Source organism: Convolutriloba macropyga, chromosome 14, assembly GCF_964194025.1.
Source record: "Convolutriloba macropyga chromosome 14, txConMacr16.3, whole genome shotgun sequence".
Taxonomy (NCBI): Eukaryota; Metazoa; Xenacoelomorpha; order Acoela; family Convolutidae; genus Convolutriloba; species Convolutriloba macropyga.
Genome location: NC_134481.1, coordinates 41,590,926 through 41,614,410, shown reverse-complemented (window position 1 = coordinate 41,614,410; position 23,485 = coordinate 41,590,926). Strand labels below are relative to the sequence as shown.

The 23,485-nt window shown below is 33.0% G+C and overlaps 1 protein-coding gene across 5 annotated transcripts in view; it reads right to left on the bottom strand.

The window, feature by feature from the left end:
- LOC142353729 (uncharacterized) overlaps positions 1-23,485 on the bottom strand; it is a 109,867-nt gene that overhangs the window by 75,833 nt on the left and 10,549 nt on the right. For 2 of the 5 annotated variants that reach the window (XM_075406070.1, XM_075406069.1), the window contains one exon: positions 12,813-12,987. In XM_075406070.1, the coding sequence (XP_075262185.1) occupies positions 12,813-12,979 (167 nt within the window). In that variant the 5' untranslated portion in view covers positions 12,980-12,987. Of the gene's footprint in view, positions 1-539; positions 603-1,411; positions 1,443-1,467; positions 1,487-12,812; positions 12,988-23,485 lie in introns of those variants that run through there. The other 3 variants (XM_075406074.1, XM_075406073.1, XM_075406072.1) reach the window with 3 other exon arrangements.

The following is a 23,485-nucleotide window of genomic DNA, read 5'->3' as shown; positions in this document are numbered from 1 at the left end:
AGGGTCTAAAATTGTCCAAATAAAGTAAGATCGGGGAGAAAATATTTTTCGTATCTTAATATCTTATAAACCTAACTTTTAGTCTTAAAGTTTTTTATCTGATCAATTTAAAATGGAAATATCAAATACCTAACCTATTGAAATATAAATTTTTAACAGTTAGCAAAATTGAATTAAAATAAACGAAAATAATCATTACCTTATTAAACAAAACAGCGTTGCTTTTAACAACACCGCTTAATATTTTTTTACCAAGCTTGCTAACAAAAATCTTGATCACAATGTAAAAGTTATTTGAAATTTCTAAACTGGAATAATTTGGGGAATATATATATTTTTTGCAAATATAGTAAAGGTGTTTCAAATTGTACTGGGTTTATGATAAACTTATTTAGGTGAAAAGTAGGCGTGATATTTGAGGCGTTCATGCGTTGAAAATGTCTAGTCAAAAATTGCATAAAGACCGTTAGCCACGCTTCGGTTCTTGTGAACAAAGTTAGTCTTTTCTTTTTTCTTCAACAGATAAGCTTCAAAACTACCTTTGAGGCTGCTAAGTCCATCTGATTAGCAAATATAACACAGGCCGACTGGAACGGTTTCGGATGGGTGGGGGGGGGGAGGGGGAGGGGGGGGGCAACCTGAGAGTAGAAAACGGAACGGGAGAAAAATTAGAGGCGAAATGTGTGAACTGTAAAAGGCTTAAATAGCAATAATTAATCAGATTTGGTACGTTTTCGGTAAGTGTAATGGGACCGTATTTCATTGATGTTGGAATTACAGGGGGGGGGGGGGGGGGTATTTTTGAAGATACAAAAAACAGATAAAATTGTGACTTTAAGTGATTTTTCAATTTTCACGCAAGCGTGTCATCAAGGGAACAATTTTGGGGAAATGCTGGTTCAAAACGGGCTCGCGCGGGCTTTTCAAAAGCCCAATTAGCTCTAAAATTTCTACCTTTAATTGCGTAAATCAATATTTGCCACTTTTGCTCTTAATAATGATAACGTTTTTCAACAAGATTGAATTACGGGACTAAAACGTTTGTGGAAAAGAGGGGAATTCAATTATGGTAATTTTGATGTAAAGGCAACCCGCTGTTTTTTATGGAAATTGGCAGTGATTTAATGGATAGATTTCAATGGGAACGGTTTTCCAGTATCATACTCAATCAGGGGTAAAGGCGCGGGCGGGCGGGCGGTCGGGTGGGAGGGGGGGGGGGGGGGGGGGGGGGAGGGGTGGGTTCGGGGGTTGTCCTATACAATGACAGTGTGCAGTGTTCCTGAAGAGTAAGAACTCTATTTTATCAAACTCTGTCTTTTCAACCTACATAATGAATTAGTCTTTTTTTAAAAATTCATAGAATCCAATTATCTTTTTCTTCTTTAAAAAAAAGCTCGCGAAATAACATCACTTTAATCGATGGCAGTTTGTACTACTGTGAACAAATAACGCTAAAGACTTAAAAACAGGTGATTGTAGTTGAAAACTAATTATGAAATCTTTCAAGACAGGTAGAGTTGCAAAATAAACGAAAGCTTTTAAAAGCTTTCAATAAAAACTATAGCAATTGTAAAACAACAAACCAATTTTTGCGCTTCAAAAGAATTTAAAATGGAAATTTCACTTTCTACTGCTATATAATTAGGCATTTTATGTTTAACCCGAGGTAAACCGTACTCTATCTCTCCATCTATTTCAGGCTTGGGTGCATAAATAAAAAAACAAAATCGGTTTAAGACAGTATAATAGTTTCGGTTGAAAAGAATTCGAAAGCACTGATTTGCATAACATTTTAGCATATTGAGGCATTTTGGGATTATAAAAGTGTGCGCTCTCGTGCAAAGACGTTTGAATTAATTTCTTTTAGGTCAATTTTCATTTTGAAATTTTTACCGTAAAAAAATAGTTTTTTTTTTGTGCCGAACCCCCCAGTGCGTTATGCACCTTTCCGTCAGAGGGCACGTGATATTGTGATATTACATATTAAATCATCATGTTCAAATATGGAAAATGGGAGATGAGCGCTAATTCTATAAACGCATCAAGTGGGGGGTATGTTAATTAGTTGTATTTATGTCTAAAAGAAGTCTCAAAGAATATAACTTCCTTTCATGATAATTGTTCCGAGCCACTTTAGTGGGGGGGGGGGCTACTCAAGTGGTTTTTCTGTCCAGTCAATTTTGAGCAGAATATGGAATCAAAATGTGTTTTTTTATTTTTACTTTTTACAGGGATTTATCGAGGTTTAAAGTTTTGTGAAAAGGAAACGATATTCCGTTGTTTTTATTCACATTTTTCGTAATTTTGATTTTTGAACAAATTTTAGCAAATTTTGATAATATTTTTAACGGTAGTGAGATTTTATCTTTAGAGATATATAAATTGTTCGAGATTTTTAGCTAGAATTTATACTAAATTTCTCAAAATTCAGAATTTTTTGGTAAAAAATGTGACAAATATGTTTTTTTCAGCTCTCTTTCTTTAAATTTGCGGGAAGTAGACACCGTAAAACTGCGCTCATACTATTTGTAAGCTCAAAAAGAGAGCTAGTTGTACTCCCACTGGCTTTAAGAGTCTTGTGGAATTATAATTGTGCATGTTTGTTTGTAAGTTTAACAGCGGTAATTATAGAAAATGAAATATATATTTTTGACACAATGTAAAATTTTATTAAGGTTTATCTATTTTGCAACCAATTGAACAATTGAGTGTTTTCATAGACGCACAGCAATGGATTCTTACGCTAAAAAACAGATTTTAATGCGGCGCGACCTTTTTTTCAAAATATTTCCGCTATGTAAATGTTTTTAGGTAAACTACTGACAAGAATTTCAAAGCAGGGCTAAATTGTTTGACAGAAACTATTTACAAAAATTGAGGCCCCTTCAAACATATATTATGGTTTCAGAGTTAAGCTCTTTGTTTTTTTTTCTTTGACCGTTTGTTTTCGTAAAATTTTATGCGTTTCTTATGTTTTGCTTTCATTTGTAAAACTTTTGATAGTCCAATGACTTAGTCTCCACAATCAAAGATCTAATTGTCATTTTACTAGGTATAGCTGAAACTAGACAATGCTTTCAGTTGTTATCTAATGTTTATTATGTTTTTGAATATATTTGTTTACGAAAATGTTGTTGAATTTCTGAACTTTGTAACTATTATATCTTATTTATCGCTTCTTCTGTTTTAGACTCAGTAAAAACAAGCAATATTCACTGCCATATTCGCTCAAATATGAATTATTTTTTTTATTTTACTGCTATTTTCTCTTCTTTTTGTAATCTTAATGTACACTGCATAATAACAGGTCTCAGTTGCTTCCTATGGATATATAAAACAATATTTCAGTGATTTCAGCTAATATCAAATGAAGATAATCACTTTTAATTTAACTGTTCTCAAAATTAAGAATGTATTTTTGAACTTCGCACCCTATTGCTCTTTTTGTCGACCTGTTAACCAGTCAGTCGATTGATGACAGTCACATATCTTTTCTAATAATTATAGATCCATTTGTTTTGTTTAGGTTTTATCTGATGCCAGTTTTATTTTCTTCTGATTTTTAAAAATACACATCGATCCAGTTCTGTTCGTAATTAGTGTTTGTTATTTGATTTTTCTTTTTTCTTCTCTAGTAGTCCTATTAACAACAATTTTCATCAGCCCTCTAACGTAGCATTACTTCTTCCATTAGTTGTTTATTGAACGATATGTAATTTAACTTTTAATTTAACTGTTCTCAAAATTAAGAATGTATTTTTGAACTTCGCACCCTATTGCTCTTTTTGTCGACCTGTTAACCAGTCAGTCGATTGATGACAGTCACATATCTTTTCTAATAATTATAGATCCATTTGTTTTGTTTAGGTTTTATCTGATGCCAGTTTTATTTTCTTCTGATTTTTAAAAATACACATCGATCCAGTTCTGTTCGTAATTAGTGTTTGTTATTTGATTTTTCTTTTTTCTTCTCTAGTAGTCCTATTAACAACAATTTTCATCAGCCCTCTAACGTAGCATTACTTCTTCCATTAGTGGTTTATTGAACGATATGTAATTTAACTTTTAATTTAACTGTTCTCAAAATTAAGAATGTATTTTTGAACTTCGCACCCTATTGCTCTTTTTGTCGACCTGTTAACCAGTCAGTCGATTGATGACAGTCACATATCTTTTCTAATAATTATAGATCCATTTGTTTTGTTTAGGTTTTATCTGATGCCAGTTTTATTTTCTTCTGATTTTTAAAAATACACATCGATCCAGTTCTGTTCGTAATTAGTGTTTGTTATTTGATTTTTCTTTTTTCTTCTCTAGTAGTCCTATTAACAACAATTTTCATCAGCCCTCTAACGTAGCATTATTTCTTCCATTAGTGGTTTATTGAACGATATGTATGTTTTTGAAAGTTGTTTGTCTCTTCATAACTTGGTAGCCAAATAAGTTAAAAATGTGGATGAGCGGGGTCGGAACATTGTGTGCGTACGCACATTACCGATCCTCTTTGTTTCGATCTAGGGCGTAATAGCGTTTCAATTCTCGATCTGGGCCGTTTTCTTTTCGGAACCTTTGCCATAGAGCTAAAATAGTTTTCAGACAAAAAAGACCCTTGATTTCCTTAACTCTAATTCGCTCATACTTGTCGTAATAGATAACATCTCTACGAAGTTTGCTGATATCTCAAAACTTTACTCTTAGTATTATGTGCATTAAAATAAAGATCTCATGCTACACTCCTATAGATTAGTGCAGCAACCTTTTCCTTACAAATCTCGTGTCCTTTCCGTTGGTGCCCCCCCAGTACATTATGCGCCCCCCAGCTACAGAGCACGTGCCAGAACATAGTAAATAATCATGTAAAGATATGGCGCGTTTGTCTGGCGGGTAAAAATATTAAGCACCCACTAAGCTGGGGGGACAAACGGAGAAGATCCCAAATCTCAATAAATATAAATGAGCCTTAACTTTTTTATTCTCCAGTTGGCGAAAATATCGAAAAAAATGTGGCAAACGTAAAATACGTGGATGATCCACTAGATCCAAAGAACATTATGCGCTACTGTCTTGGTACCCCCCCCCCCCCCCAAAAAAAAAAACATAAAATTTGTTCTAATTGATGAAACTCGCACTCTCGTGCCTGTGCCCCCAACGTTTACCAAGGTTTTGATTCCTTTCAATGCACACATTTTGAGGGATACCCGGGCCGAGGAATGAGCGGGAAAAAAAATGCAAGAAATGAGCGGAATTTGAGCGGAATAAAAAATGCAAGAAATGAGCGGAATTTGAGCGGAATCAAAAATGCAAGATATGAGCGGAATTTGAGCGGAATCAAAAATGCAAGAAATGATCGGAATTTCAGCGGAAAAAAAATGCAAGAAATGATCGGAGAGACGTTTCGACCGCACTTTTGTCTGATCAGAGGACGTTTCGAGAGCTGAAATAGGTTAAATACTGTCGGAAAAAATCTACAGTTGAACTAACGAACAACTCTTTGAGATTTTCAAGTTTTGTCCCCAATAATTTGTAGAGAGCCCTGTTTCGGAAACATGTACCTAAAATAAACTAATAAACTTTAGTTCGACTGGCAGGGTTTTGAAGCAGTGCTTATGTAGGAAAATGGAATTAATTCGAACTAAAAGGAATATCAATCTGATTCTGAAAGACTTTAAAGAAATGGAAGCTAATGTGGACCATATGTCGTTACCGCTTCTGTATTTGTGAAAACCAATTTTCCAGAGGTCTATTTTTGCAGGAATACTAGTTTTTGATGTAATATTTAAGAAAGAGAGATTGGATTCAAGTTGATCCACTTTAAAACCACTGCGTTTCCTGTTGTCATGATTTCAAAAAGTACTTCTTCGAACTAGAAACATCAGTAGAGCTGAAGAGTAACTTTGCAAAATTTAAAAAAAAGCTGGACACTGCCTAATAAATGTATTAATGTTTCTCCTAAATTTTGTATTTAGATTGTGTTTTAGTTTACTGCTAAATTTTTGTTGTTTCACTGCTCAATGTAAAATTTTTCAGATAACCACGCCTGAAATTGTTCAGGTGAAAATTTACCTGAAATACAGTTCAGGTGTTTTTCAGGTGCTGTTACACCTGAAATTCACCTGAACTTCTAGTTACCTGAACTTTGTTCAAGTAAATTTACCTGAACTTTTTTTACATACTTTGTGTACATACTTTCCCTGTTTCTGGAATTTCAATGTTTCCGCTCGTTTGGTCATGTCAAATTCCGCTCATTTCCTGCATTTTTTATTCCGATCAAATTCCTCTCATTTCTTGCATTTTTTTCCGCTCAAATTCCGCTCATTCCTTGCATTTTTTGTTCCGCTCAAATTCCTTTCATTTCTTGCATTTTTTTTTATCGATTCCGCTCATTCCGGTCAAATTCCGCTCATTCCGGTCATCTCTTGCATTTTTTTGAGCGGAATTTGAGCGGACTCCTCGACTTGGGTACTCGGTAGCCTATTGACATTCAGTTACTTTCTCACAGTATGTGTCAAAACAAAAAATGTTTCCCTGTAATAAAATGACGTAGGCGAAAGACGAACAGTTGAACAATACAAATTAGTCAGTGTGAAGGGAACAGCTCAACCATCGATTCATGTTGAAAAAGTCACCGGAGAAAACGCAATTTGTCTTTGGTTGAAAACTGACAGGATGCGGGAACATCGAAGCTGACCCACCGAAAAGTGTAGAAAACGATTGATGATGTGGCCCTCTCTATTTTTCTCATAAACCCAAGTTCGACCAGACCGGAATCTGGGTTCCCGGGTCAACGATCGTACAACTTTCTTTGATTTCGTATTAGGTCATATATGATTCTTAGTAATCATACTAGGTCATATATGATTTGTATGAATTCTTAGTAGTCATACAAGGACCATATATGATTTCCTAGAAATCATACAAGGATCATACAAAAAAATTCAAAGACTAAAAACTGTATAATTTTGATTTTCCATTGAAGTTGAAAAAATTTCTTGGATTTCATACCAGGTCATATATGACACATAATACATTGACGGGTGCCACAAATTCCCGTATAATGTAGTCAGAGGACTTATTAAATTATCATATCGCATTTGCAATCCACATTTGATTCTTGTGTGCGCTAAAAGAATAAATTTGTGGTTAAAACGTATTCAGAAAACGAATTTGACGTGATATGCATTTTTTTCTTGATTAATTATTTTTATAAATGAGCATTTATATATATAAACTGGCTTCAGAGTATGTCAAAAATTTTGTTATTTGTTTGGACTTACTCTTTTATTTTGTGCCCAACTTTCAATTGATATTGTACGTTAGGGTCTTTTGGCGGATCACAAAGTGATGCAGGGGTATCATATATGTGATGCCCTACCGAAAAAATTTTTAAAAATAGATGTATGATTCTTGCTATTCGTACTAGGATCACATATGATTTCTTGGTAATCATACAAGGATCATATATGATTTCTTTGGTTTCAAACAAAGATCGTACTAAGAAATCAAGTATGGACAGTATGAAATCATATATGATCCTTGTATGAAATCAAAGAAACTTCAACCCGGGTTTCTGTTGATGTCTCTTTTTCATTTGAAAACAAGATCGTTTGCAGCTCACAATCAAGAAACGATACAAGTCTGTGGCAATTTGACGGTAATTTAGCGTCACAAATCCTTGTTTTTGATTCGCTAAAACTGAGAAAACATACTACCATTTGTTCGGTTAATTTATTCATCTCTTTCAGAGGTTCCTTGTGGACGAGTTTTTTTTCCTTTTTGCCATATTGATCTTGAAAAAAAGATATGGAAGAAAACTTTTTGAAAGTTAGTGAGCATCACAGCTTCTGCACATCATACGCAAAGCACACCCAAGCAGCAATTCCAATAGCGAATTATTGCCGAATAACAAAAAATGAGGCACCACTGTAAAAAAACATAACTCAATCGTGCTAATATTGAGAACTTTTAAAACTATTTGATATTGAATTGATTTCGCGTAGCAAAATTGAGTTTCAATCAGATCACAGGTGAACAAATATATTAACCAGAGCACACGTGAAATTGGCACCAATTAGCACACGTGAAATTTAGTGGGTTCGAAGTGTAAACCTTATTCAGAAACTTCTAAAAAGACAAATAGTTGTGAAGCACGCACACACCCATCCGTCATAGACCATCAATATCATCATAAAAATTATCAGCAAATTTGTCTTGATAGAAAAATTTGATATGTTAAAAAGAGAGAAGTAGTTATCTGATTAGGTGTGGTTCATTTTGTCTGACATTTATTCCTCTTTTTGTTTAAGAATATGCTGGATCAATATAATTGAAAGAAATTTGTGCAGAAAAAAAGTGGTCACCAAAAGAATTTCAAATTCTCAGACAGGTTAGTTTGAATTGTATAAAATCTATCCAATGTGCTTTGATTCGTATTTTCACCACTTGTGAAACAAAGTTTTTTCCCTAAGTTTTCTCAAGTATACTCTTTAATGATGCTTTGAGTAATTTTAATCCTAAAAACAAAGTTGTCGAATCAACAAAAACATCAGATAAAGAGAAATATACTATATTCTGCAACTTTTCGTAGATACTTAGAAGTAATGTGAAAACTTAGAAATAAACCAAATTTAAAATCTAAAAAAATATAAATGCAAATTATCTCACGTTTGAAATTCTTGAAATTGAAAATTGAGGAGAACTCAAATAAATATTTTTTGCATTTTTCCAGGTTGGGTATTCGTCGTGCATTAGTCGGGCCTTAGCGTTTAAGAGCTTGCAAGACTAAGCTAAGTTCTCTGAAATGTTGCTAAATAAATTGATCTGAATGCTTTCTCTGGTCAAGATGCCAATGAAAATTACTTCTGAACAGACATCATGCAGACATACTTTTGCGTTTGCTTGTTTTGATAAGCATTTTGCAGAAAATCATTATCTTTTCCAAAAACTGATAATTATGTCTGTTTAAGCTAAAATCTGGTAGAAAAAAGTTCAATTTTGAGTAGTTTTTGGACGAACTCAGAAAAATTGAAACAAGATTTTAATCTAGGTGGCATGCAAATATCATTAACGCATTACGAGCCAGCGGCCCAACCAAATAAAGGGAACAAATTGGTCTATTTTACCTCTTTTTCTCCAATAAACGTATCTTAATACACGCATAAAGGGGCTTTACTGGGATATGAAGACGAAGAATAAATATTCTATAAAAAAAATTTGTATTATACTATATAATGCCTTTGTTTCAAAATCTTTGGAATTAGCGCAAAATTAATTAAAACCTACTCATGTGGCGATAGCTCGTTATCCGCCGGTATTGTTGATTATTGTTGGCCTGTTTATTGTTCCAACCCCACTTGTGGGGGGGGAACTATATACTCAAATGGGTTTTTTTTGTTCCGTGAAGTTTGGCCGACCGATATATTCATCGTAGAGAAATGTGCATGGTATCGTTAAAAAGCTCGTCCAGCGTAGAATTCGAAATTAAAAAGATTTTTTTGTATTTCGTTTTTTTCGAGGAGTTATCGAGGTTTAAATTTTCATGTGAACACTGGATATTTGGTTCACTTTTGCTCACTTTTACCGTAATTTTCGTACGAATTAACGTTTTTTCTACGAAAAACTTAATTCAAAACTAGATTTCACGCCAAAAAGTAAATCAATTTTAGGTTTTTAATAGACGAAAAGAGATAATAAAGACTAGTTCTAGTCTTAGAGGGAAGTTTAATATATAAAAAAAATTCGAATTAGGTTTGGGAGCTCTTTTTTTTAGAAAAATTTGCAAATTTTTTGTTTTTTCAAGTCACCTGGAGACTACTAGACAATTTTAATATCGAAGTTCCGTTAATGACAAACCTCTTTTACGATCAAATGAAGCCCAATGAACAAAAAATTTGTTTCAAAGGGATCGCTCACGTTTTTTTGGATTCGTATCTCAAATTTCGTAATTTCAAATGAAATTTTGATTTATTTTTTGAGGTTCTAATAAAGTTTTATAATCCTATTTCATAAACTTGTTGACGAAAGGTGCAATAGATTTACTAATGAGCATTAAGTGAACCTATCTAGTGCTGTGAGTGGACAGCTAATGGCTGTTAAGACTTTTGAAAATAAATTTTCAAATTTTTTTTTAAAATCAGAAAACCATAAACTTATTTTTGTGAACTGTAAGTTCATCTCAGTAAAAACAGGATTGAACTCCTTCATACCACTGCCACATAAGTTAACCTCATTGGAGGCTTTATCAAATTTTTCAAATTTCAAAGATTTTAAATTTTTTTAAAAATTTTTTGGACATTTCGTTTTATTGGTTCATTTTGAAATCTTATCACGTCATACTAATATTGATGGCCAGTGAAAACGTCCAAAGCTTCCTTTAGTGAAAACGTCCAAAGAATCATAGATAAAACTTTCTGAGAGAAAAATATGGTTTAAATGGCTTCAACACTTTCTTCTCCCATTTCTCTAAAGAAATTTTGCTTTTTGCCTGTATTTGTTGTTTTTTTTTCATAGTCATAAGACATATTGTGATGTCTTATTGATTACTTAGGCATGATAAACATCCTTGTATTCACATCGTGGCATTTTTTTCTACATCAGCAACAATTTATCTAGTTAGCGGTTTTGTCTTCTAACTATTGTTTTTTTGACTTCGGTGCACGAGTTTTCATAATTTTTATAATTTTTGGATTTTTTTAGTAATTTTGGTTCCTTTCGAAATCGTATTACATTATCCTAATATTGAAAGCTCCCATTGGCTTTGTGAAGACGTTTAATGGTTAGTTGAAAGAGTTTTCAGAGAAAAAAGCTTATGGTTTAAATAGCTTCGACATTTTCTTCTCTCAATTTTCTACCGAACTTTTGGACTTTGCCTGCTTTTGTTGTTGTTCTCATAGTCAATGACTTGTTGTAACGTCTTTTTAATAAATTTTGAATGACAAACATCCTAGTCGTCACATCATCTAGGCATAATTAAATGCCTTCAAAATTTTTAGTTTTTTTTTTGTTCTTTTCGTCAACTTATTCTCGTCATTGAGAAGTCCACTCCAATTCCTTGAATTTCAAAAAACAACTTGTCTACTAATATTATGTCGTAACTGATGTTTCGTTTGTGGACGTTATGCGTTTTCACAAAAAAATTGTGAGTGGTGTATTTGTGTTTCCTTTTTCTCTCTTCTTTTAGCTTATTCAGGTAATAACAGATCCCAATGATTTTCAAATGTGGCCCAAATGAACGAACTTCTTTTCTCTTTCAGTATAATTTTAGCTGAATGAGTTTAAATGTAAACTGAAATAAAAATAAATAAAATTCAGATAATAGCTAATATTCTTTTATTTTATGTTATTGTTTGTAATTTTTTGAGATTTTCTGCGTCTTTGTGTAAATTATTCATTTTTTGAGATTTTCTGCGTGTTTAGTTTATTCCTATGGTTTAGTGTCAGCAAAGACAGGTCCCATTAGTTTCATATTGACTTTTTAGTAAATTTATCAAGAATAATTTTGTTAAAAAGCTAAAGAATTTTTTAGACATTTGAAATTATTTGGTTTAAGAAATGTTGATTGATCTTTGACTTTAACCTCATTTTTTTTCTCTATGTCAACTTTTTACCTAATCTCATTATGAAAAACATACATCTGCTGTATAGTTAGCAAAAACTAAATTTGTGGAGTTAAGGTTTTATCTGATTGCATTTTGACGTTGTTACTAGGTGCTTTTAAAATTATATATTTGGTTTCTGCCGTGAAAATTTTGTTTTTGCATATTTTGTTGTTTGCTGTATTCTCTCGTAGTCTTTTTGTTGGTAGATCTCGTGAGCGCTGTAATGAGAAATGGCATTATGTAATTCAATTTGTAGTTAGGTTTTGTAGCATTTTTTTTTTAAATTCAAACATCTATTTTTGTTATCTCTTCATTTGGTTGACAATTAAGTCAAAAATGTAGATGAGCTCGGGTCGGAACATCATATGCGAACGCACATTAACGAGCCGCCTTGTTATATTAATTGCCCCCAATATTTTTGTCAATTTACATGGGGGAGCTATAGGTTATATGGCCACTAAGCTGGGGGGGGGGGTACTATTGGAAAGACCAGCAAATGTTATAAAAGTACTTAAGTTTCTTTCTAGTTTCTAATAGGCTTGATTGTGTTACTTTATTTCAACATGCACTTAGTGAACAATGTCAAAAAAAACGTCAACGAATTTGACCTAGAATAAAATTTGATCAGAGGACTAATCTTCAACTCGATACGTCTCATCACTGCATGCGTCTCCATGCGTAGGTTATACTTGGATGGTCTGATCACGTGTGATTATAAACTAGCACCTCAATCTGGGCTGAAATGTGTTGTTATGGTTAAAAGAGCGATATCTTTTTCCAAATACATTCAGCTCTTTTCAGAGGTATCTTTTCGGAAGCAGCCTGCTCATAATAGAAAAAGTAACGCGGGACAAAATTTCCCGTCAGATAGTTTATGCAACGACAAGTGATGACCACCACCCCCACCCGCACTCCACAAAAAATCTGCTTAATTATTATTTCGTGTAAATCTTTCCAAATGTTTCAAATGTTTCAAATGTTTCCAAATCTCGCAAATGTTTCCTCGTAAATTTCCAGAATCCAAATTTAAATTTGTTGTTATAAGTTTGTAGGTAATTTTATTTTAAGTAAGTTGCAAGCATCACTTTTGCAGGTAATTCTGCAGGTATTGTGATGCTGCAATTACGCTTACCTGCAAACGTTGCAGTGAAAATTTTACATGATAGAGTGTAGACTCAGACATTGCCATTGGTTCAAAATCAATAGAGTAGAACTAACTTGAAAGCTGTTGAGAATTCCTGTATGACCTCTGACACCTGGGCGGACGTAACTTGTGCACTTGACATGGATCCATACGCATCGGCAGAGGAAGAGGACTGCTGTTGAAGAGGAATCCTTGCAGCTCCTGGTCTGCTCGCTCTCAGACCTCGCTTGTACGCAGACATATTGCAGCCTAGAACATGAGAACAATAGCCTAAAGTTGAAAGTTGATTGTAGGTAAGTAATTTTTCGAAAGTCTGATTATTTCGTCAATAATTTCTGATTATTTCGTCAATAAGTGTAAAATCTTGGTTCACACCTGATTGTTTTTATCAGTTCATTTCGAATCATCAGAATCACTTATGCAACGAGCGTTATCAAACATAACGTAATTAATTCTTCTACGACGTTTCAAAAGTTGAAATTCAAGCTGTATTTTGCGCCTCAATTTTTCCGCTTATTTGATTTGAGTTTAAATATTTCAGCCATCGCGGAAGAACTTAAAAACCACATGCACTTTAAATGTTATGTAATTCTTCTTGATGTCAAAGGCAACATGGAGCATTAATAACTTGAAGCACGCAGCGGTCCAACATATGTGAAGCCAGATTTTAGAAGTGACTTCCATAGAATCACGGGATCTAGTTTCCTTTGGCACCCCCATCTTGGTGGGCTTCTATCTTTTACGCCCCCCAGGTGCACGTGCTGTTTTTATACACAGTAACGTTACTATATAACAACAAATAATTTGTAACCGGGCGGCGAACAAAAACACTGGGGGCATCAAGAATTGAAAAACTTCGTTTTGACTCGGTCGGGAACTGACTTTTAGCATTTCGACATAAATAACTGACTCCTGCAGTGATCACTACTCACCTCGAACCCTTTTTCAGTACAAACAACAAGCCAAATTGTTGTATCAAAATTATAAAGAACGTACACGAATTGTCGAATGATAACACTATATTCAATTTTGCAATTGTAAGGATTAAAATACTTTCATGCCAAAAATAAACGCGAAATTTTCAATAACTTCTCATTGTATTTTTCGAATGAGCTAAATTATTAGTAATCAAAACAACAAAAGTGAATAGCTTGTTCAAATATTTCGGAAATTCAAGTTTTATTTCAGTTTATAATTACGAGTCTCGAAATATTTTCAATTTGAACTTTCTTCGGCCAAAAAACTTAGCGACCTAATTCAAGGACGACCTTTACAACGGGTCTGATTAAATTATTTGACATTGCCGTGATTTCGGCTGAGCCGTCGGTGCCGTCTTTCACAAGCTGAGATTGTGAAACAGCAGCATTTGGATAGAGCTTTTGTATAGTGTCAACAATAAAAGCTAGATTGCCGGTTCTTACGGTAATTTTCGATTTGCCTGTCCATCTGAATTGATGAACTTCAACTTGCATGAACTCTAACACACCTATCGATGATTGATAAGATTTGCTGACGCAAAAGACGATAAGATAGTGCTTCTATTTTCTTAGAACAAATAAATTTGTGTTAGATCATCAGAACTCACTCAGTCGTTTATTTCACAACTTGCAGGAGTCAAGAGATTGTTATTTGAAGTCTCATCCTTCAAGAAGAACTTGGTTAAAAGGGCTTAATCTGTTAAGCGTTGGCTGCCCAGAATTACGTAACTTGTACACCTAAAACTTCCCACAGCACGCTCCCAGACACCTCCATGATGTGGACCTGCAGGTGGGTTGAGTTTCCACTTTAAATTATTATGTGCCAGTCTAGAGGTTGTCTCTACTTGGTAGCACAATTTTAAGCGGACTGGTAATTCTTTTTAGTTCCAATGAAGTTAGGATCATTGTCTTCTATGAGCGATAATTTTTCCAATATCCATTACACAAGGAACAGTATCTCAAAAATGCGCAATTCCTATATGAATAGCTCTGGTTGTCAGGTAGGTAAAAAAGAAACCCCCACATTTTCTCTGCTGATCTGCGAACTGACATTTGAGGAGGACCAAAGTTTTTGTGGTTCGGTTCAGAAACTCTAGCCATTTTTTTCTTAGTTTTTCAACTTTTTTGAGCTCAATGATAGATGTATTTGGTAATATAACATGGAGTAATGTGACAACAGAATTTCTACAAAAAACGCTCTTCCTTGTGCGCAGATGTAATCTTGAACTTCTAAGTTCTCCAATATCTGAAATTGATTATGAAGCAACTTCAGGAGATTGAGCAAATGATTCTATATTTTGCAACGCGCTGACTTCTGTGGCCCGATAAGGATTGGTGTCAATTGCAGCCTTGATACAAGTAGAGACCAGTCTTGAACAGGACCGCAAACACATAGTACTCATGCTCAGGTTAGATGAACGGCAATAGGAGTAAATTTAGGTCGAATTTAAATTACTCAGACAGCCAAAAAACATGATAAACGGTCTCTCAAATAATCATTTCTAAATCGTGATAGCTGTATTTATCCCCAAAAACTGTACTCAAGTGAGGACATTTATTCTGAAGTGTTAGAAAGTCAAAATTTTCAGATACAATTAGAGCTATTTTTGGGCAAAGATTTGCCAGAAACTCATCGCAAGTTTCATTGTATAATGAAGGGATTCATATAGGAATTGCGCATTTAGGATTGTTAACGGCTTCAGTCTATAAAGTTTGCTGTGTATTACTTTTTCAATTAACAGTTTTGTTTTTGAGCCTTGTAGACCTTGATTTTTCGACAAACAATTGGATAGCCAAAATTGACTATCAGTTGTATGCTAAAGAAGTAAAAGACTTTAAGTGTGGAACCTGACAGAGCAACTAACTTTAACTCAATGATTTGCAGTTATCGTCTATCACGTCTTTGTAAGAGGTCAGACTTGAGGTTGCAATTTTTTTGTGTCGTTTTAAATGGTTGCTTTGCTCTGTGGTGCAGCAATGGTGGAAATAGCGCAGGCGTGGGGGGGACCTTTTTATTTATTTCAGATGTCTTTGCAAGTTTTCTTGGAATTGTGAGTTTAGCTCAGCAAAGACGAGAGCTGTGAGTAATGTTGCAGCCTTTAGAGTATTATCTCTGTGGCTTCGTGTTTTTTTGCCCTCCCCGTTTATAAATTGTTTTTGAAGATAGGTCAAGTGCAAAGCTGATGACAATTTTAATAAAGAACACCTTCATTTCCTCAAGTTTTGAGGGCGTTTTTTCTGCTCAACTCTGCGGTTTGGGTTTTTGAAATTGAGGCAAATGTTTTAGTTGTTGCCTTTGTTGCGGGCAAACAATAAACTGCGTCGTCAGTTTTGCTCCTCAGAGATACAGGACGCATACGTTTATGAGCTTCAGTTTTCTCCTAAAGCCCTTCATTGCAATACAAATTGTTGGTCTAAGTGTCTTCTCAGAGTATGTAGTGACCACAATTTTCAAAGTTTGGCGGTGATTTTTGGAACACTTGATTCAAGATAGACTAATTTTTGCGGTAGGAAATACAGAAAAGGATCTGAAAAATGTAATGCTAGAAATGACAGAGGAAGTACTGATAATGCCACCTAATTTATACATTTTGATCGCAAGAAATTTTGTCCCTGAAGATTCAGGTTAACCAAACTTGCTTTCAAAACGTCTTTACGCAGAAGTCTGCAATAGGCAAACTCTGACATGACTGTAACCAGTGTTCTCAGTTATGTCAGCTCGACATCATCGGAAGTGTCTGAGAATCTATGCATTTTTAATTTGTGCGAAGCCTTCTATCCTTTCGTGAGAGTTGCTTGGAAACGATGAAATGGTTAAGTGACACTGCTTGAAGTCACTGCGAACTTCTGGCGTTTATCGAGAACGACGAAGCGAATCAAGATATTAGGTCAAAATTTTGAAGTGACTTCTGCAGAGTCACTTAACCACCCGTACTTAACGCCAAGTCAATATCAGTACTGGGCAAGTCTAATTGCAAGTCTAGGTATCAGTACTGATTCAGAGCTATGATCATAACACATTTAAGACTTGTCAGACTTGGCCAAGACTTGCCAAGTCTTAATCCAAGTCTTGGCCAAGACTTGGCAAGTCTTAATCCAAGTCTTGGCCAAGACTTGCCAAGTCTTAATCCAAGTCTTGGCCAAGACTTGCCAAGTCTTAATCCAAGTCTTGGCCAAGACTTGCCAAGTCTTAATCCAAGTCTTGGCCAAGACTTGCCAAGTCTTAATCCAAGTCTTGGCCAAGACTTGGCAAGTCTTAATCCAAGTCTTGGCCAAGACTTGCCAAGTCTTAATCCAGTCTCAAATGGCCGAAAAAAAGGTCAAAAATAGCCGAAAAAAAGGTCAAAACTGATCGAAAAAACGTCAAAAATGGCCGAAAAAAAGGTCAAAAATAGCCGAAAAAAAGGTCAAAACTGATCGAAAAAACGTCAAAAATGGCCGAAAAAAAGGTCAAAAATAGCCGAAAAAAAGGTCAAAACTGATCGAAAAAACGTCAAAAATGGCCGAAAAAATGGTCAAAAATAGCCAAAAAAAAGGTCAAAACTGATCGAAAAAACGTCAAAAATGGCCGAAAAAAAGGTCAAAAATAGCCGAAAAAAAGGTCAAAACTGATCGAAAAAACGTCAAAAATGGCCGAAAAAAAGGTCAAAAATAGCCGAAAAAAAGGTCAAAACTGATCGAAAAAACGTCAAAAATGGCCGAAAAAAAGGTCAAAAATAGCCGAAAAAAAGGTCAAAACTGATCGAAAAAACGTCAAAAATGGCCGAAAAAAAGGTCAAAAATAGCCGAAAAAAAGGTCAAAACTGATCGAAAAAACGTCAAAAATGGCCGAAAAAAAGGTCAAAAATAGCCGGCAGACCTTGCAAAAAAAACCAACAGGACCTCAAAAAAGCTACAAAAGCTGTTTTCCTATACTCAGTTAAAAAAGAGTACTACAACACTGAATTGGCCGCAAGCGACCAAAAAGTATAAAAACACCGACAAAATTTAAAGACATAATTTTTTTAAATTAAAGACATAAAAAAATAGAGGCATCGTATTCAAAATATAAAGGCATCAGAGCTGATTTTTTTTTCGTTTTTGACCCAGAGAAAAATTAATCGTTTTTTAAAGGCAAGTAAAGTATTATTAGACGGTTTTTGGGTCAAAACGAAAAAAAAACAGCTAAAGAAGAACACGAAAAAGAAAAATAGAGGCATCGTATTCAAAATATAAAGGCATCAGAACTGATTTTTTTTTTCGTTTTTGACCCAGAGAAAAATTAATCATTTTTTAAAGGCAAGTAAAGTATTATTAGACGGTTTTTGGGTCAAAACGAAAAAAAAACAGCTAAAGAAGAACACGAAAAAAAAATAGAGGCATCGTATTCAAAATATAAAGGCATCAGAGCTGATTTTTTTTTCGTTTTTGACCCAGAGAAAAATTAATCGTTTTTTAAAGGCAAGTAAAGTATTATTAGACGGTTTTTGGGTCAAAACGAAAAAAAAACAGCTAAAGAAGAACACGAAAAAGAAAAATAGAGGCATCGTATTCAAAATATAAAGGCATCAGAGCTGATTTTTTTTCGTTTTTGACCCAGAGAAAAACTAATCTTTTTTTAAAGGCAAGTAAAGTATTATTAGACGGTTTTTGGGTCAAAACGAAAAAAAAACAGCTAAAGAAGAACACGAAAAAGAAAAATAGAGGCATCGTATTCAAAATATAAAGGCATCAGAACTGATTTTTTTTTTCGTTTTTGACCCCAAACACAAAAATGCTTTTCTTTTAAGACAAAATTGGTTATGATTTAAACTGTTTGGGGTCAGAACGAAAAAAAACCAAACAAAACGAGAACACACTAAAGAAACATACGAACATCGTATTTAAAATTAAGACAATAGAGTTGGTTTTATTTCGTTTTTGAACACAAACACAAAAATGCTTGTCTTTTAAGACCTAATTGACTATGGTTTAAGGTTTTTGGGGTCAGAACGAAAAAAAAACCGAAGAAGACGAGAACACACTAAGGAAACATACGAACATCGTATTTAAAAATAAAGTCAAAAGCGGTGATTTTTTTTCGTTTCTGACCCCAAACACAAAAAAGCTAGTTTTTTAAGACCAAATTGAATATGATTTAAGATTTTGGGTTCAGAACATAAAAACATCAAAGAAAACAAGAACACACTATAGAAACATATGAACATCGTATTTAAAAATAAAGACAATAGAGTTGATTTTATTTCGTTTTTGAACCCAAAAATGAAAATCCTAGCTTTTCAAGACCAAATTGACTATGATTTATTGTTTTTGGGGTCAGAACGAAGAAAAACAGAAGAAAACGAGAACACAGTAAAGAAACATATGAACATCGCGTTTAAAAATAAAGTCATCAGAGTTAATTTTTTTTCGTTTTTGACCCCAAACACAAAAATGCTTGTCTTTTAAGACCTAATTGACTATGGTTTAAGGTTTTTGGGGTCAGAACGAAAAAAAAACCGAAGAAAACGAGAACACACTAAGGAAACATACGAACATCGTATTTAAAAATAAAATCAAAAGCGGTGATTTTTTTTCGTTTCTGACCCCAAACACAAAAAAGCTAGTCTTTTAAGACCAAATTGAATATGATTTAAGATTTTGGGTTCAGAACATAAAAACATCAAAGAAAACAAGAACACACTATAGAAACATATGAACATCGTATTTAAAAATAAAGACAATAGAGTTGATTTTATTTCGTTTTTGAACCCAAAAATGAAAATCCGAGTTTTTCAAGACCGAATTGACTATGATTTATTGTTTTTGGGGTCAGAACGAAGAAAAACAGAAGAAAACGAGAACACAGTAAAGAAACATATGAACATCGCGTTTAAAAATAAAGTCATCAGAGTTAATTTTTTTTTCGTTTTTGACCCCAAACACAAAAATGCTTGTCTTTTAAGACCTAATTGACTATGGTTTAAGGTTTTTGGGGTCAGAACGAAAAAAAAAAACCGAAGAAAACGAGAACACACTAAAGAAACATACGAACATCGTATTATTTTAATCGCTATATCTTCTTTCGCAAACAATTTGATCGCAATATCTTCTTCCACAATATGTTCTTTTGGAAAAGTTTTGACCGCAATATCTGCTTTCACATAAGTCGTTTGCAATACTTCAATCGCTATATCTTCTCTCGCAAAAATTGTTCGCAATATTTTAATCGCTATATCTTCTTTCGCAAACAATTTGATCGCAATATGTTCTTTCGCAAAAATTTCAATCGCAATATCTTTCGCAAAATTTATTTGCAATAATTTCGATCACAATATCGTCTTTCACAAAATTTCTGACCGTAATATCTTTTGCAAATAATAATGGTAAGAGTAAGAAAACGAATAGGAATAAGAACAAAAACAAGAAGCAGAATAACACAGAAAAGAATTAGAAGAAGAATAAGAACAAGAACAAGGAGAACAAGAATAAGAGTAACAGAAAAAATAAGAATAATAATAATAAAAACAATGAAAATAAGAACAATGATAAGAAGAACAACAGCAACAATAATAGTAATAGTAATTTCCAAAAATAATAATAATAATAATCGTAAAAATAATAATATATTAATAAAAACAAATCAAACAAAATTTGCGAAAGATATTGCGATGGAAGTTTTTGCAAATGAAGATATTCTGATCAAAATAGAGCAAAGATTTTGCACAAGATGCTGCAATAAAACATTTTGCGAAAAATGTTATTGCTAACGAATTTACGAAAGAAGGTAATGGAATCAAAATATTGCCAAAGATATTGCAAAACAAGATACTGCTTATCGAAAATTTCGACCGCAATATCTTCTTCAACAAAAAAATTCGGTCTCAATAACTTCTTTCGCAAAACTCGGTTGCAATATTTTGATCGCAATTTCTTCCGCAATACTTTTGAGCGCACTATCTTTCGCAAAACTTTTCATCGCAATATCTTTTGGAATATTTCGATCGCAGAATCTTTCGCAAAAATACCGATCGCAATATCTTCTTTCACAAAAATCTTGATCGCAATATCTTTTGCAAATGATAGTAATAAGAAAAAGATTACGAATGCTGAGAAGAATAAAATAGGAACAAAAAAATGAAGTATAAAAAATTAAGAATAAGACGAAAAATAAGACCAAGAATAAGAGAAAGAATAAGACGAACAACAAAAAAATTATAATATAAGTGATCTAATAATGAGAATAATAAGAATAAGAATAATAAAATTAAAAACAATAATAAAAAAATAATAAAAATAATAACAATGATAAGAATAAAGAAAATAATAATAGTAATAATAATGATAATAGTAATACATAATAATAATAATAATAATAATAATAATAATAATAATAATAATAATAATAATAATAATAATAATGATAATAATAATAATAATAATGCTGAGAAGAATAAAAATAGGAACAAAAACAAGAAGAATAAAAAATTAAGAATAGAAGAACAAGAACAAGAAAAAGAGAAAGAGTAGGACGAACAACAAAAAAATTATAATAAAAGTGAAATAATAATGGGATTAATAAGAAGAATAAGAATAATAAAATTAATAATAATAATAATAATAATAATAATAATAATAATAGTAATAATAATAATAATAATAATAATAATAATAATAATAATAATAATAATAATAATGATAAGAATAAAGAAAATAATAATAATAATAAAAATAAAAATAATAAAAATAATAATAATAATAATAATAATGATAAGAATAAAGAAAAAAATATTAATAAAAATGATAATAGTAATAATAATATTAATAAGAAACAATAAAATAATAATAATAATAATAATAATAAAAATAATAATAATAATAATAATAATAATAATAATAATAATAATAATAATAATAATAATAATAATAATAATAATAATAATAATAATAATAATAATAATCACCCTTTGTTTCATCTGTTCCAGCGGATCAAATGTTGCTCCATCTTCTTCCCCTAAAGAAAGAAAGACACAAGGCAGAAGATTGCAATTACAAAGAAATCTTTTAGAACAACTACAAAGGAAGAGTTCAGATAGCTCAGTTTTTCAGAAGCTCATCTTTAAAGCTCAGTTTTTATAGTAATTCACCAAAAGAGTCAACTAGAAAGATTAAACAGTGCTGCATCATGTGATTGAGTCCATTTTTGGTGTGCCGAAGGTGAAACTTGTCTCCACCCTTCGCGTCAAAGTCGCTTTTCTTTATAAGTCTTGGGCTTTTGTATCTATCTTTAAGCTTTTCAGCTAAATAAAGATTACTTTTAGTCCTCAGATCCGGATCAAAATCCGCTCTGGGCAAAAAGCCACTAAATCTAACAATGCGCGGATGCAGCGCTTTAATGACATATTCAAAGTTTCTACAGATTTCGTCAACTTTCGATGAGTTTAAATCGTTGTCACCGCAAATGATGAAAACGTGAGTGTATTTCAGAAGATCACTGGTCAATGTTCTGAGATGAATGGATCTCCGGCCGCCCTGGCAATTATAAGACGGGCTGCAAAAAGCAAGAGAAAAGTCAGTAAATTTACATGACAAAGCCAACAACATAACACAATACTTACCGATAACGGTGAACTCGCTCATTTAGAGCAAGCAGCCCCTCAGCATCACGGAGATTAGAATCTCCGACGAATACGATTCTTGTCTAAGGAAAGAGAAGCAATACTAAACATTAACCTCAAAGAAAATCATATAATAAGATATCGTATAAATTTAAACCTCAAGAATTAAAATATATCTCAAAGAAAATCAAATTGAATGTGAGGACCCACAACTTGCGTTATGAGTCTAAACATTCGAAACCATTACTTGTGTAATAGCTTCAGGCAACAGGAGGAAATTAGTTTGATTTTAGGCATGTTTTGAAAATTATACCTCAATACTTAGCATTTAATTCAAAGAAACTCAAATTGAATGTGACGACCCATAACTTGCGTTATGAGCCTAAACACTAGAAACCATTACTTGTGTAATAGCTTCAGGCAACAGGAGGAAATTAATTTGATTTTAGGCATGTTTTGAAAATTATACCTCAATAATTAGCATTTAATTCAAAGAAACTCAAATTGAATGTGACGACCCATAACTTGCGTTATCAGCCTAAACACTAGAAACCATTACTTGTGTAATAGCTTCAGGCAACAGGAGGAAATTAATTTGATTTTAGGCATGTTTTGAAAATTATACCTCAATACTTAGCATTTAATTCAAAGAAACTCAAATTGAATGTGACGACCCATAACTTGCGTTATGAGCCTAAACACTAGAAACCATTACTTGTGTAATAGCTTCAGGCAACAGGAGGAAATTAATTTGATTTTAGGCATGTTTTGAAAATTATACCTCAATAATTAGAATTTAATTCAAAGAAACTCAAATTGAATGTGACGACCCATAACTTGCGTTATGAGCCTAAACACTAGAAACCATTACTTGTGTAATAGCTTCAGGCAACAGGAGGAAATTAATTTGATTTTAGGCATGTTTTGAAAATTATACCTCAATACTTAGCATTTAATTCAAAGAAACTCAAATTGAATGTGACGACCCATAACTTGCGTTATGAGCCTAAACACTAGAAACCATTACTTGTGTAATAGCTTCAGGCAACACGAGGAAATTAATTTGATTTTAGGCATGTTTTGAAAATTATACCTCAATAATTAGCATTTAATTCAAAGAAACTCAAAGTGAATGTGACGACCCATAACTTGCGTTATGAGCCTAAACACTAGAAACCATTACTTGTGTAATAG